This window comes from Heptranchias perlo, chromosome 18, assembly GCF_035084215.1.
Source record: "Heptranchias perlo isolate sHepPer1 chromosome 18, sHepPer1.hap1, whole genome shotgun sequence".
Classification (NCBI taxonomy): Eukaryota; Metazoa; Chordata; class Chondrichthyes; order Hexanchiformes; family Hexanchidae; genus Heptranchias; species Heptranchias perlo.
The window spans coordinates 27,444,799-27,461,892 of record NC_090342.1 but is presented as its reverse complement, the minus strand read 5'-3'; the positions used below and the strand labels follow the sequence as shown (position 1 = coordinate 27,461,892).

The following is a 17,094-nucleotide window of genomic DNA, read 5'->3' as shown; positions in this document are numbered from 1 at the left end:
AAATCACAAGCTTTCGGAGATTATCCCCTTCGTCAGATGAATGAGTGAAAAGGTTCTCAAATCGCATATCTTATACTATGTTGGGACAACATCACACCAATCAAAAGGTGTCGTTGTTATTCAAACAGGCCAGTCACGGAGAACAGCACGTCCTAGTACACTGGATATACATTGTGTCGATTACACAGGCAGGCAGAAAGAAACTCAAAATGGCAGAGAGAGAGAGAGAATTTTAAAAAACATATAATTTTTTCCCCCTTTTTGCTGGTGGGGTTACGTGTAGCGTGACATGAACCCAAGATCCCGGTTGAGGCTGTCCTCATGGGTGCGGAACTTGGCTATCAACTTCTGCTCGACGATTTTGCGTTGTCGTGTGTCTCGAAGGCCGCCTTGGAGAACGCTTACCCGAAGATCGGTGGCTGAATGTCCTTGACTGCTAAAGTGTTCCCCGACTGGGAGGGAACCCTCCTGTCTGGCGATTGTTGCGCGGTGTCCGTTCATCCGTTGTCGCAGTGTCTGCATGGTCTCGCCAATGTACCATGCTCCGGGGCATCCTTTCCTGCAACGTATGAGGTAGACAACGTTGGCCGAGTCACAGGAGTATGAACCATGTACCTGGTGGGTGGTGTCCTCTCGTGTGATGGTGGTATCCGTGTCGATGATCTGGCATGTCTTGCAGAGGTTGCCGTGGCAGGGTTGTGTGGTGTCGTGGACGCTGTTCTCCTGTAAACTGGGTAACTTGCTGCGAGCGATGGTCTGTTTGAGGTTGGGTGGCTGTTTAAAGGCGAGCAGTGGAGGCGTGGGGATGGCCTTAGCGAGGTGTTCGTCGTCATCGATGACACGTTGAAGGCTGCGGAGAACATGGTGTAGTTTCTCCGCTCCAGGGAAGTACTAGACGACGAAGGGTACTCTGTTGGTTGCGTCCCGTGTTTGTCTTCTGAGGAGGTCTATGCGATTCTTCGCTGTGGCCCGTCGGAACTGTCGATCGACAAGTCGAGCGTCATATCCCGTTCTTACGAGGGCGTCTTTCAGCGTCTGTAGGTGTCCATCGCGTTCCTCCTCGTCTGAGCAGATCCTGTGTATTCGTAGGGCCTGTCCATAGGGGATGGCCTCTTTGACGTGGTTGGGGTGGAAGCTGGAAAAGTGGAGCATCGTGAGGTGGTCCGTGGGCTTGCGGTAGAGTGAGGTGCTGAGGTGCCCGTCTTTGATGGAGATTTGTGTGTCCAAGAAAGAAACCGATTCTGAGGAGTAGTCCATGGTGAGTTTGAAGGTGGGATGGAACTTGTTGATGTTATCGTGTAGTCTCTTCAGTGATTCTTCGCCGTGGGTCCATCGGAAGAAAATGTCGTCGATGTATCTGGTGTATAGCGTTGGTTGGAGGTCCTGTGCAGTGAAGAAGTCGTGCTCGAACTTGTGCATGAAAATGTTGGCGTATTGGGGTGCGAATTTGGTCCCCATGGCTGTTCCGTGTGTTTGGGTAAAGAACTGGTTATCGAAGGTGAAGACACGAAGGTGAAGACATGAAGAATAGAAATCGGATGTTCCCTTCACGTAATGCTTATTGTCTCTTTCTATCAATATGGAATTGTAAGGAATACAAATGGAGTCAGCACAAAGAGTTTGTGACATTAATGGAACAGCGGAGAGCTACACCTCTTAACTTGGACACTTCCCAAAACAAGCTAAGGTTCCGAATCTTTTCATATTGTTCAACACAGGGATCTTTAAATACAGTTCAAATGCAGCAGAAGAGATGTTGTTTCATCTAGCAATTGGTATATAATCTTTATTAATATTAAAATCAATAGGACCTTGTCTGGGATATACAACCAGATCTATTGTGCATTTTAATATCTTTACTGTAAGCAATGAACTGTACTGTGCTAAGGCTGGTGGAAAATAGTAGTTATGTCATGTGTGTGAATGCCCACCACTCTGCATAGTTTTGACTCCACTGTATGGTGAAAACCATAGTATTTGTACTGACGTCAATATATTGCCAAAATTATCCACTATCCAATTCACACGTTTACTTTCACGTATCCACACCGACTCAAGAAATTTCTCAAAGGAATGTTTCAGGATAATGCTCCAAAAAGGTCTTATGCAAGAGAATTACAATAATGTCAATATAGCTCCATACTTAATTTGTTATAACACGTTTTTCTCAACAAAACATTTTAAAACTTGGAGCTCCCCAATAGCTAGTTGTGTAACTGCACCACCTGGTGTGGCACTATGAAACAAAAAGGTCCCAGGTTTGATCCCCGATCTGTATCGACTTAACCGATCTCTGCCGGGGCAGCAATTGGAGTGCTATAATTGACCTCAGTGCCTTTAAGCTAAAGGTTTTTTTAAAAAAAATTGGCCAAGATTCCCATTCTTGATTGTTAGACTCACAACATCTACTGGAAAATGCATAGAGGAACAGGAGTAGGCCATTCAGCCCTCGAGCCATTCAATTAGATCATGATTGACCATGGGGCAAAGGACTGCACAGGGGACACAGTATAGAAATACAGTAGTCATTGGGGATTCGATAGTCAGGGGGGACAGACAAATGTTTCTGTGACTGCCGATGTGAGTCCCACATGGTGTGTTGCCTCCCTGGTGCCAGGGTAAAGGACATCATGCAAGGGGAGGGACAACAGCCAGAGGTCGTGGTCCATGGGGTACCAATGACATAGGAAAGGAAAGGGATAAGGTCCTGCAGTCAGAGTTTCAGGAGCAAGGAAAAAGTTATAAAGCAGGACCTCAAAGGGGAGGGACAACAGCCAGAGGTCGTGGTCCATGGGGTACCAATGACATAGGAAAGGAAAGGGATAAGGTCCTGCAGTCAGAGTTTCAGGAGCAAGGAAAAAGTTATAAAGCAGGACCTCAAAGGCAGTAATCTCTGGATTACTCCCAGTGCCATGTGCTAGTGAGTACAGAAATAGGAAGATAAGGCAGATTAATGCGTGGCTAGAGACATGGTCAGATTTTTGGGGCATTGGGACCAGTTCTGGAGCAGAAGGGACCTGTTCAAGATGGATGGGTTGCACCACAACACAGCTAGGACCAATGTCCTCATGGGGAGATTCACTAGTGCTATGGGGGAGGGTTTGAACTAATTTGGCAGGGGGTTGGCACAAGGTTGTAGCATTAGAAAGAAGAAACAAGGTGCACAAGGATTGGGAGAGACAGATAACACTAGAGTAAGAAATAGTACGGTATTAGGTGGGATCAGACTAAGAAAGAATATGAGAAGGTCTAAGATAGGTTTAGAGTGCATGTGTGTAAACATACGGTTGGTGAGCTGCAGGCATACATAGCCACATGGGAATATGATGTAGTGGCAATAAAGGGACAAGGCTCAAAAAAGGGCAGGATTGGTTACGAAATATTCCAGGATACAAGGTGTTCAGAAAAGATAGGGAAGGAAAAAAAGGAGGGGGATGACAGTATTGATTAAGGAGGATATTGCAGTGCTGGCTAGAGAGGATGTCCTTGAGGGGTCAAGGATAGAATCTATTTAGCTAATGTTAAGAAACAACAGAGTCGCCATTACACTACTGGGTGTATTCTATAGGCCACCAACTGGTGGGAAGGATATAGAGAAGCAAATTTGCAGGAAAATTACAGAGAGGTGCAAGAACTATAGAGTAGTGAAAATGGGTGACTTCATCTGTCCTAATATAGACTGGGATAGTAATAGTGTAAAGGACAAAGAGGGGGAGGAATTTCTCGTGTGTTTAGGAGAACTTTCTTGATTAGTATGTTTCCGGCCCAACGAGGAAAGAGGCATTGTTGGATCTAGTTCTGGGGAATGAAGTGGGTCAAGTGGAGCAAGTGTCAGTGGAGGAACATTTGGGGAAAAGTGATCATAGTATCATAAGGTTTAGATTAGATATGGAAAAGGACAAGGAGCAATCTAGAGTAAAAATACTTAATTGGAGGAGAGCCAATTTCAGTGGGTTGAGAACAGACATGGCCCAGGTAAATTGGAATCAAAGGTTGGCAGGCAAAACTGTAATTGAACAATGGGCGGCCTTTAAAAAGGAGATGGTTCAGGTACAATCTTGGTACATTCCCATGACGGGGAAAGGTAGGGCAACCAAAGCCAGAGCTCCCTGGTTGATGAAAGAGGGAGTAAGATGAAGCAGAAAAAGGGGGCATATGACATAACAGGTTGATAATACAAGTGAGAACCAGGCTGAATATAGAAAGTACAGAGGAGAAGTGAAAATGGAAATAAGAGGGGCAAAGAGAGTGTTTGAGAATAGATTGGCAGCTGACATAAAAAGGAATCCAAAAGTCTTCTATAGGCATATAAATAGTAAACGGGTAGAAAGAGGAAGGCTGGGACCGATTAAGGACCAAAAAGGAGATCTACACATGGAGGCAGAGAGCATAGCTGAGGTACTAAATGAGTACTTTGTATCTGTCTTTACAAAAGAAGAAGATGCTGCCAAAGTCACAGTAAAAGAGGAAGTAGCTGAGATACTGGATGGGCTAAAAATTGATTAAGAGGAGAGACTAGAAAGGCTGGCTGTACTTAAAGTAAATAAGTCACCGAGTCCAGATGGGATACATCCAAGGTTGCTGAAGGAAGTAAGGGTGAAAATTGCAGAGGTGCTGGCCATAATCTTCCAATCCTCCTTAGATATGGGGGTGGTGCCAGAGGACGAGAGAATTGCAACTGTTACACTCTTGTTCAAAAAAGGGTGCAAGAATAAACCCAGCAACTACAGGCCAGTCAGTTTAATCTCGGTGGTGGGGAAGCTTTTAGAAATGATAATCCGGGACAAAATTAATAGTCACGTGGACAAATGTGAATTAATAAAGGAAAGCCAGCACGGATTTGTTAAAGGCAAATCGTGTTTAACTAACTTGATTGAGTTTTTTGATGAGGTAACAGAGAAGGTGGATGAGGGCAATGCAGTTGATGTTGTGGAGAAGCTGGGGTTGTTCTCCTTAGAGCAGAGAAGGTTAACAGGAAATTTGATAGAAGTGTTCAAAATCATGAAGGATTTAGATAAAGTAAATAAAGAGAAACTGGTCCCATTGGTGGAAGGGTCGAGAACCAGAGGTCACAGAGTTAAGGTGATTGGCAAAAGAACCAAAAGCGACATGAGGAAAAATTTGATTACGCAGCAAATGGTTATGATCTGGAATGCTCTGCCTGAAAGGGCGGTGGAAGCAGGTTCAATCGTGGCTTTGAAAAAGGAATTGGATAAATACTTAAAGGGAAAAAATTTGCAGAGCTACGGGGAAAGAGCAGGGAAATGGGACTAACTGGATTGCTCTTACAAAAACTGGATTGCTCCTTCTGTGCTGTAACCATTCTATGATTCTATCTCAACTCCATTTACCTGCCTTGGTTCCATATCCCTTAATACCCTTACCTAACAAAAATCTATCAATCACAGTTTGAAATTTTCAATACACCCAAACTCAACAGCTTTTTGGAGGATAGTGTTCCAGATTTCCACCATCCTTTGCATAAAGTGCTTCCCTGGACAGCCTAGCTCTAACTTTAAGGTTATGCCCCCTTATTCTGGACTCCTTCACCACAGAAAATAGTTTCTCTCTATCTACCCTATCATATCCTTTAATCATCTTAAACACCTCAATTAGATCACCCCTTAATCTTCTGTACTCAAGGGAATACAAGCCTAGTCTATGCAACCGGTCCTCATAGTTTATTCCTCTAAACCCCAGTATCATTCTGGTGAATCTATGCTGCACCCCCTTCAAGGCCAAAATACCTTTCCTGAGGTGTAGTGCCCAGACTGTGTGCAGTGCTCCAGATGCAGTCTAACCAGAGCTCTATACAACTGTAGCATAACTTCCACCCCTTTGTATTCGAGCCCCCTTGAGATAAAGGCTAACATTCCATTAACATTTTAATTATTTTTTGTACTTGCCCACTAGTTTTTAGTGATTTCTGTAAATGGACCCCTAAATCTCTCTGCTCCTTCACAGGTAGCTTCTCACCATTTAGTAAATACTCTGATCTATCTATCTTAGGTCCAAAATGGATGACCTTGTACTTCCCCACATTGAACTCCATCTGCCACAGTTTTGCTCACTCACTTAATCTATCAAATGTCCCTTTAAAACATTCTGCTCCCATCGACTCTATCTATTGTGTCGCCTACCTTGGTGTCATCAGCAAATTTGGATATACGACTCTATTCCTTCATCTAAGATATTGATAAACATAATGAAAAGCTGAGGCCCCAGTACAAATCCCTGAGCGACACCACTAGTCTCATCCTGCCAACTGGAGTACATATCCGAAATCCCTACTCTCCGTCTCCTACCTTCTAACCAATTTCCTACCCATGTCAAAAGGTTGCCTCCAATTCCATGTGTTTTCATTTTTGCTAGCAGTCTCTTGTGTAAAGTATGTTTGGGGACTGGGTAAAGACAAAATCAGACTTGGCTGTGATACTCCCTACTGTCAAATAACTTGCTTACATCCACTGTCCAGACTGTCACAAGAAGAATTGCACTTGGATGAGGTACCAGAGGGGAGCAAATTGCACTTGTTTAAAACTTGAGTTGAAAAAAAATGTTTGGCTCTCAACAGTATAATAACCAAAGTCTTCAACATTTCTTTTTAATAACAACAATAACTTGCATTTATATAATACCTTTAATGTGGAAAATGTCCTAAGCTGCTTCACACAGGTGAACAAAACATGATAGCAAACCAAAGGAAAGACTAGGACAGGCAACCAAAAGACTGTTCGAAGAGGTGGGTTTTCAAGGAGAGTCTTAAAGGATAAGAGGGAAGTGGAGAGATGGAAGAGTTTAGGAAGAGAATTCTAGAGAGAGTGACCTAAGGGACTGAAGGTATGGTGCAAAAGGAGGTTGGGCTGCAAAAAAGGCCAGAGACAGAGGAACGGAGAGGTCAGGAGATTGTAGGGCTGGAGGAGGTTGCAGAGATGAAAGGGCAATGCTCAGGAGACATTTAAAGACAAGGACAAGAATTTTAAATTTGAGGTGTTGGGGAACCATGAACCAATGTAGGCCAATGAGGAGAAGGGTGATGAGCGAGTGGAACTTGCTGCAGTATAGGATACAAGCAGCAGAGTTTTGAACAAGCTAGTGTTTATGGACAGTGAGGGATAGTAGGCTGGCAAGAAGAGCATTAAAGAAATGGAGTCTGGAGAAGACAAGGAGACAGCGGCAAATGGGCTAAGGTAATGGCGGAGGCGGGTGATGTTATGGAGGTGGAAGTAGACGGTCTCTGTGAAGGAGGGGATATGATGTCAGAAATTCTGTTCAGGATTGAATAGGTCACTGAGGTTGCAAACAGTCTGGTTCAATCCGAGACAATGGTCAGGAAGAGGGAAGGAGTTAGTGGTAAAGGAGAAGAGTTAGTAGTGGGGACTGAAATTGAAAGCTTTAGTTTTTCCAAGTGTTTAGCAGGAGGAAATTAAGACTCATTCAAGACCGTAAATTGCACAGTCTGACAGCCCAGAGGCACTGGGGGTGTGTTGAGACAGGTGGTGGAGAGGTGGAGCTGAGCATCATAGGCTTACATGTGGAAGCTGACTCCATATCTGCAGATGATAGGGGCAGAATGTCGATGAGGAAAATGACGGGTTCAAAGGCTATGGAGGTGACATTGTGGAATGGGAAGAGAAACCATTCTTGGAGATGCTTTGGCAACGATCAAATAAATTACAGTGGAACCAAGCAAGGACAGCCATATGGAGGTGGACAATGAGGGAGAGGTATTGGCAGTGCCAGATTTTTCTGGGAGCAGTTTGTCCCTGATCTGTACCCAGTGCTCTTAGAAGAAATCTTTATGCAAAAACCTCTGACTTTCACGTGTATGATATTTATATTGGTACAGACCTTCTTCGGGCAAAGTCAGGCGCAGACACCAGAAAAGCCATAAAGGAAGTTTGTGAACAGACTTTTCAGGAGCAAAATGGGAGCAAAGGTTTAGCAGCCTTTTTCCTCTGCCTTGCACCCGTTTTTCAGGTTCTATTTGAGGACGACAGAGGAAAGCAAATCATCCCTTGTATATGCTGTCGGGAAATTACCACTTTGGGCTGCATCTCGACCTTTACTGTATACACTCAGAGACCCAATAGAATCAGAATTCCTCCCAAGTTCTTTAAGAGGGAGTAGTTAGGCAATACCCTTCTTTGTTGGTTCAGTTTTTGTGCTCTATGTGTGTGTAAATTAATTGTGACAACAACAGTAAACCCTCTAGCCCCAATTTTAACCTAACCAGCCCAGCGGGAACGAGGCAGTTTCGGGTCTGATGCCCATTTTGCACTCTGTCCGATTTTACTCTCCATTGATGTCAATAGTAAAATCACGCAGGACGTAAAATGGGCGTCAGACTTGAACTTAACGGGCAGGTTAAGTTAAAATTGAAGCTTCTGTTTAAAGAAATGAAAATTCATGCTTACTTTTACCAATGTCTTGTTGCATTGTCACTGTTCACGTCGAACACATGCATTCAAACCTAGTTTTAAAAACTAAAGAAAACCTTAAACACAGCTCAGCTTTAAAAGAAACGATGAAACTACACCTGAACAATGAAATTACACTTAAGCAATGAAAGAAGCGTCAGCCACGTCACATGGACTTTAAGAACCAATTGCATAAATCATGAGACAAATTGGAGATAAAATGCTTTCTTTATTTTCATTCGTGAACATTCTAGCATAGTCACTGTGTGCTATCAGTTATTGAAAACATCCCAAAACCTCCTCTATAAAAAGAGGTCATATCTGGCAGCTTTGTATACAACATTCAGAAAGTGTGGAATCAGTAGATGGTTACCAATGAAACACTGCAATGTGGTGCTTTAAGTCGTAAGAAAACACTGACTTACAGCAGGTGAACTTCATATATACAAAAATATCATACAAGACATAATACTGTAAGCAAGTTTGGTACAGTTTGGATATTTTGACACCTTATCAAGATTTAGGAAGCAAAATTAATTGTACAAACATAATTTTTTTAATAAAATACAGTCATTTAGGCTTTCATGTGCTTTGACCACAAATTACATTACTGATAAGTAATAAAACTCAGCTTGTTGCAAAAGGAATCAGAGTTAAAGAGAAATCCAGTACTAGCATCTTAATAAATGCTCAATAAAATTAACATGTTCCTATGAGCTTACATATCATCACTAAACAGCATATAAATACTAAACATATATTAGGAATTTGTTCTTCCAACATTCAATGTTGTAAGTTAATATGGCTGAATTCTTATAAAAAAAACACTTATGTACAATCTTAATAGATAAACATTTGGCAACGCAACAACATTCGCACTGTATAGTTTGCTCTCGTTTGAATATTAAAAAGGTCAATTTATTTGTGAAAACGCCTACAGAAATTTTAATTATATTAAAAACTTTTTATTATTCATTACTCTGTTGTTTTCTTCAACTCACCCAAGTGTTTAAATTTTTAGAAAATGTCTCCATACTTTTTCTTTTGATGTCTTGAAGTACAAAGTCATTGCACTGAAACTAGGCATAGGAATAAAGATGTGCTGCATTTGCATTTCTGTTATATATTGGAGATGATTTTAACTGATAATTAGGACAGCTCATTGTTCTAACTAGTACTTGGATACAGCATGCACAAAGGCAACCTAGAGCAACTGGAATTTCCTAAAATAAACTGTTCAAGAGTTAGATTTCAGTAAATGCACTACCTTCCCAGGCCAGTCTATCTTCAAAACATGTATAATTATAAGATAAAAGTAAAGCATGTTTTATTTTTATCAAAAGGAACAATTAACTTAGCTCCCTGGGTCTGCAGTCTTGTTGCAGAGATAAGTGGACTGCTAAGATGTGCATGGACAACAGAATAAACAGATGTTACAATATTCTGAGTCTCTGAAGGTAAGTGCATTTGTTTTAATTCCCTCCAAAAAAAACTGTTTTAATACAGTTTTCTTTGTTTACTGCTGATCTTGTATTGATTTTCCCATAGATTTTAACCAGTGCTGCTACACAAAATTGCACTGAACATCTAATACACACCAAAACTTGTATCCTTAATGCTTTTTTTTACAGCAGCCATGAAAAAGGCAGTTAATAGAATAGTAACATTACTGTTATTGTATTTTACATTTACAAATAACAAATGTAGTTAATCCTAATTAGCACATTAGAAATCCTGAATTTCTATACAATTACAATATTGTGTTCCTTTCGACTGATGTCACCCTTACATCATCGGCAATTTTAGCTTCTTCAGAAATTGAGATCTCAAAATTAGTTACTTTTAAGTGATAAGATCAGCACCAAAGGAGCCTGGGTTTGAATCTAAGCCTTTATGAACTCCATAACCTTCACTGGGAGAGTCAAAATCATTTTTGGTCAGATTCTGCATGAATACTTCCTCAAAGTAGTCACAAGGGAAGACACGAGTAATACGCCCTTCCCAAACAGATAACCTATTTAAAATCAATGGGGTTGAAATTCGTCATGGGCAGTAGTGCAAAACAGGCAATAGTGAATCGCTAGCCCATTTTACACTCTACGCCATTTTGTTTTCCATGGGAACTTGGGTGGAGTGTAAAACAGGCTGCTGATTCATAATCGCCCATTTTGAGCTACTGCCCATGATGAATTTCACCCCCAATGACTTTGATATAAATGGGGTGGGAGTCCTAGAAAGGCTAAAAGGGCTCAAAGCAAATAGAGCTGCAGGGACAGATGGTATTTATTCCAGAGGCTAAAAGAGACATAGGAGGGGATTTGTGAGGTATTAACAATCATTGTGAGGAGGTTACTGGATACTGGTAGGTACCAGTAGATTGGAAATGGGCTAATGTAGTGTTCATATCCAAAAAGTGGGACAAAACAGACATTGGCAACTACAGACCCATTAGTCTTACTTTCATTCCATGTAAAATAATAGAATTGATTAGCAGTAATCTTGAGGATTATCTGTACAATAGTACTAAACAGCTATCAACATAGATTCAGAAGGGGGAAGATCCTTCCTGACCAACCTTAACTTATTTGAGGAAATGACAACCCAAGTGGACTGTGGAAAGCCTTATGACATGGTGTACCTAGACTTCTAAAAGGTTTTTGACAAAGTTCCACAGGAAAGGCTATTAGTCAAACTCAAAGCTGTGGAAACTCAGGGTAAACCCTAGGAATGAATAAGAAATTGGCTGAAGGGTAGAAGACTATGAGTATTCATCAGGTAGGGGTGGGCGTACTAAGTGGGATAGGCCAGGGCTTAGTGTTGAGATCACCAGTATTTACAGAAATGACTTGGATTCAGAAACTACAAAGTGGTCCAATTTGCAGACGACACCAGACTAGGCAGGGCTCTGGAATCGAAGGAGGTAGCTCAGAAACAACAGAATGAGTTAACCATAATATATCAGTAAGCAGAACAAAAGCAGATGGAATTTAATGTAGATTAGTGTAAGGTGTTGCACACAAGAAGGAAAAGTAAGCAATGCAGACACAATGAATGATGTTGAAATAGCTACGGATAAAGCTGAGAGATACCTCGGAATCTAGCAAACAAAGCAGATGTCCAACCAACAAAAAGCGATCAATACAGCCAACAGAATGTTGCGCTGCATAAATATAAGTCAGAGGAGGTTGTGATCGAACTATACAGTGCTGTGATCACACTGCACGTTAAGTAATGCATTCATTCTGGTTTTGCCAAGAAACAAGGTGTCAGCCTTGGTCAGTGGTAGCACTCTTGCCTCTGAGTTAAAAGATTGTGGGTTCAAGCCCCACTCCAGGACTTGAGCACATAATCTAGGCTGACACTTCAGTGCAGTACTGAGGGACTACACTGTTGAAGCTGCTGTCTTTTTGGTGAGACATTAAACCGAGGTCCCATCTACCTTCTCAGGTGGACGTTAAAGATCCCATGGCGCTTGCTTGAAGAGGAGCAGGGGAGTTTGCCCAGTGTCCTGGCCAACATTTATCCCTCAATCAACACGACTAAAACAGTTTAATTTGTCATTTATCTCATTGCTGTTTGTGGGACCTTGCCTTGTGAAAATTGGCTGCTGCGTTTCCCTACATTAAAAATTGACTGTACTTCAAAAGTAATTAATTGAGAAAGGCGCTATATAAATGCAAGTTCTTTGTTTCAAGCACTGGAGGCAATCCTGAGTAGAGCCATGAAGTTCATTCCTAGTGTCAAAGCTTTGCATTATGCAGAAAGGCATGAGAAAGTTGTGTTTTTCAGCCTGGAAATGTAGTATTTGAGAGGTGATGTTATAGAGATATACAAGATAGTTACGGGAATGGAAAAAGTAAATCTGGAATATTACTTTAAATTAAATTGAGAGAGTAAGATAAGGGTACACAGGTTCAAACTCGTAAAAGGTAAATTTATGACTGATTTCAGGAAATTCTCCATACAAAATGGTGATCAGTGTATGGACTAGATTTTCAGATGGGGTAGTGGAGGTAAAAACCCTGGAATCACAAGAAGCAATTGGATGCTTAAGTAGAGGGAACTTTAAGATCTTTCTGGATGGGTGAAATAAGATGTGGGCATCGCTGGCAAGGCTGACATTTATTGACCATCTCTAGTTGCCCAGAGGTAGTGGTGATGGTGGTGGGCTTTCTTCTTGAACCACTCCAGTGGTTTGATACAACCGAGTGGCTTGCTAGGTCACTTCAGAGGGCAGCTAAGAGTTAACCATACTGGTGTGGCACTGGAGACACATATAGGCCAAACCAGATAAGGACCACAGATTTCCTTCCCTAAAGGACATTATAGAACCAGTGGGTTTTTACAACAATCCAACAGCTTCATGGTCACTTTTACTGATATGAGATTTTTTTTATTCCTTGTCTGTAATTATCTTGTGAAGCATTTAGTAGCAATGTTATGTTTCATCTCCAGTGCACAGGGATAATTGCCCAATTACTGATTGGCTGTAACTGCACTTGACGTGGGAGATGTTATAAAGGTTTTACACAAGTCATTTTTATGTCAGGTGTTAAGTTTATAAAAGTTACATTGGCTTGACTGCCTCCATCTGTAAGGTTTCTAAGTGTCAAAAAGGGCTATCTACAACTTTCCCAAACCAGGCCAGTGAGCAGGCTGCCACAGAACATATAAATGTACAATTTAGAAAGGAAGATATGGAAGCAAACAACAGAGGATGATTGAATAATGTTCAGGAGACCATGATATGAAAAAGAAACGACAACTGTTTATAGATCTCAGTCTCTGAGGATTACTCTGAATATCTGGTCAGGAAAAAAAAAACACATTTATGCTGATATAATGTTTACAGAAAAAGTAGCTGTGTAACCGAACATTTAAGCTGAAAGTCTTTGAAATTTCACAAATAGCCATTATTCTGAAGTGCTCATTTATATAAAAGTGGGTTTTGTATGGTCCAGTATCTCCTTCCTATAACATATTGTGATATAACTGTTTATAGTTATCTCATTAAAAGTGAAGCATATTGAAAAAAAACTCTTCTTAACCTTGCCCCTGCTATAAACACACCTTGCTGGAGTTTGAGACTGTGTTACTTGGACTGTATTGTACTTCCACTGTATCCTATTTGAACACATTGCTTCAGCATTAATTTCAGTCAGTAATTCATCCAAGAAATATTTCTTTTGGACATAAAAATTCTCTTCCCTTTTACACACGACTAGGTGAAGTGGTAAATAGTGACCCTTGTGTCACTCTTACATACTTTTTGTGCTTTTTAAATCAATGTTCAAATTAGCCCTTTTGTCATTTTTACAATCAACTGTTAGAAATTTAATGTGGTTCATAAAAGATTTGTCCTCTCCATTAATAACGACATTTTGAAATATGGAAAAGAAATCCTAGGTACTCATTTTGGCGACTCCTCCTTGAACTTTGCTACACAGACAATATTTTGAAATACATTTTACTGTAATCAAATGAACAAATACACTGTTAACTGTATGGGTTGATAAAGGCTTCTGGCACCAGAATAAGTAATCCCTCTGTAAACGTAGCCAAACACCACACCAGAACTTCGATATACCCTGTGCAACCTGAAAGTATTCAGGCAGGCACTTGACTGACAGAAAGAAAATGAATGTAAACAGAACTTTATTTTTAAACTAAGAATGATAAGCTCTTGTTTTAATTACAAGGTCAAAAACAGTTAGTGACTAATCTTATTTGATGTTGAGGGATAAAAGACTGGACATTTAATGCACGTTTAACAAATCGCATAAATGGCTGAGCTACAGAAATTAGCCTAAGTCTGCACAGTGTCAGTCACAAGATGACATTTCAGGCATCTGCTTTAGATTATGGAATTGCTGTGTTGCCTCAATGTAGGTCGCTATCCCACAAACTTGACCCTCCCAAACTAAATCCCATTATGTAAAAATCAGAGTAAAAAATGCATCCATAACTTTTACACTACTTGACCTGCAAAACCTTGTATAAAGCTACAATTTACATAACAGATTTTACAGTAATTGGCTGAAAACAATGACCTATTCCCAATGTGTACCCGATTTAGGGCAGCAGTTTTTACCTACGTGCAACAACATAAGCATTGTTCACATCAACATCTAGGTAAGTACATGAGGGAGAAAGGAATAGAAGGATATGGCGATAGGGTGAGATGAAGTAAGGTGGGAGGAGGCTCATGTGAAGCATAAGCACCGGCACAGACCTGTTGGGCTGAATGGCCTGTTTCTGTGCTGTAAATTCTATGTAATTCTATGTAAAGGATTTTGGGCGAAGCCATGAATAGAAAGTTTGTGTCAGCTAAAGGTATTTTTTTCTTTCCTGCAATGCTGGGCAATTAGCCAAAGGCTCTACTGATTGAAAGTGGCAGGCTGTTGGAGATGTTACAAGTTTAGGGTATTGTCATAGATATTCTCTTGGATACAGTGGTGCTAGTCACTCCTTTAAATGGTCTGAACATCTTATGTTTAGGGGTGTGCCCATGCTGCCCAATATCTAATTACATGACAACATAGCCCAGGGGTGTAATAATAATACCCCTTGTTATCTGACAATCATGTCTTTCCCACATGCCTCTCCAATCTGTTCAGAGTCAGACTAAGAAAACAGCTGGTGAGATGAGGCCTGGTACAAATCGTTAAGCTGCTTTATTTAACAACAAGTGAATGTGTAGAGCAATAGTTATGATTGGTCTCACTTAATTCAATTAGTGCAACCTGTCTTCACTTAATAATACAAAAATAATGAACACACTATGCTTCCCCACATCAGTGGCTTGACTTACTTAAATGAAACAAAAGAGCTCCTCACTACTCTCCTGCATTCTCATTTTAAGCCTGACCAAAGCTTGCACTTGCAGCTGTCTGTTTTAAAAAGTTAATTGATTTCCTATGCCTGCACCTCTTTTTATTTCCATATTCACAGCTAAAGGGAAGTCCTGCCAAACAACCTCTGCTAAGAGCCCATAGACTACCCTGTACAATGGGTATGAGGTACTAATCGATTATGGAGACAACCTAATTGCTTATTGTTTACAGTCTTTGGGGAAAATTGGTATTTTAGCCACCTTTTGTCTCTGTGCCTTTTCTCAAACATACTTTGCTTTAAAATACAACCCTTAAATATAATTTTTTCCCCCAAATCCTTCTTGTGGAAAAATGGTCAAAAGGATCCCAAAATGTAATGGGCTTTTTTTTGCTCTTCTATCCTGATTTTTTTTTGTATTTTGCTGGAAAATGCAATGCAAACATTACAGCATAATGTACTTAAAAATAAAATGTGATATATATATATATATATATGGGAGAGAGAGGGGTGGGAGAGAGAGGGGTAGGAGAGAGAGGGGTGGGAGAGAGAGAAATAGAAAAAAAGAAATATCTCCTTCCAAATTAGTTTTGGGAGGCGAGCTGCCTCTCATTCAAAAAACATCATTAACGGAAGGATGAACTATATGTATCCACTCCTATATGTGCAAATATCAAAATGGTAACTGAAGCTGAATGGAGGCTCTGTTTTTGTGCCAACTAATGTGCTTGTTCATAAATCCCTGGCTAATGGAGATTCCAAATGTAAAGCATTTGTGTCAATACCACTAATGCAAATGGGGGAAAATTTAACTCCTTGTCACTACTGGATAGCCATTCTGGTTACGTGCAAGTTTAACTTTTTTCTCCATCCTGACCTATTGCATAATACAGTGTTCTATTATATATTTGTAGAATCACTGTAATTAATGGGTACATACATGTGGTCAAAATAGTTTAAGTTTAAGGTGCCCACCTGGATTCTTTTGGTCAAATTAGCATTTAGGTTGAACAGAACACACATCTCTGCAAGTGTTGCGATGATTTTCTTCAGCTTCTCTATAGTTGAGATACTTTTCGAGGCTGAGATCTAGGTCTGACAAGGATTTCATCCATTCTGTTTTCACCTTCTGACCTATGTACACGCAGTACATGGGGTTTCGGCGGGAGAGCTGGTGGCTCAGCATTGGCAGGAACAGACAGGCTGTGAGGTAGAGGAACTCGACGTCTTGATGTTCCAGTGCCGTGTTCATGTAAGTTGTAGCGTGGTGGCATACAAGCAAGGGTTCCATTCTCCCTTTTAATTAATTCATCTGAGCCAATTAAGGTACATGTAATTGTTCCGTCAGTGAGGGTGGTCTCAGTCACACTTCCCCTGCTCAGGGAGGAGATACCACTGCTATTACTTCCTGATAGCACGGGTGAGTTGTAAACTGGTCCCAAGGATTGATAATCAGTGGGAGAAGGTGTCAGTGATTGAACAGAACCCTGTTGGGCAAGAGGAAAAAACAGAGTTATAAATTACAACATTGTGAGGCAGATGGATTTCATAGAATAAATATTACTATGTTTTAATAAATTAAAAGAATGTTTGAAATCTAAGATAAAGGCAGAAAATACTCAAAATATACAGCAGGTTCATCAGCATATGCAAAAAGAAAAGACAGATTTAAATTTTGGGTATGAATCCTTCATCAGAATATGCGGAAATGTTAACCTCTATTCTCTTTACAGATGCTGATGCGCCTGCTCTATATTTCCAGCATTTACTTTTTTCATAATTATGCTCTTTGCTTTCAGTAGATGTTGCTTTTGTATTATTTTTAATCTAAGAAATAGTACTG

The 17,094-nt window shown here is 40.6% G+C and overlaps 1 protein-coding gene across 1 annotated transcript in view; it reads right to left on the bottom strand.

Moving 5' to 3' along the window:
- Positions 1–8,629: 8,629 nt before the first annotated feature.
- LOC137334698 (dedicator of cytokinesis protein 4-like) overlaps positions 8,630–17,094 on the bottom strand; it is a 329,737-nt gene continuing 321,272 nt past the window's right edge. Inside the window, exon 52 of the mRNA XM_067999572.1 lies at positions 8,630–16,738. Coding sequence (XP_067855673.1) covers positions 16,310–16,738 — 429 coding nt within the window. The 3' untranslated portion in view covers positions 8,630–16,309. The remainder of the gene's footprint in view (positions 16,739–17,094) is intronic.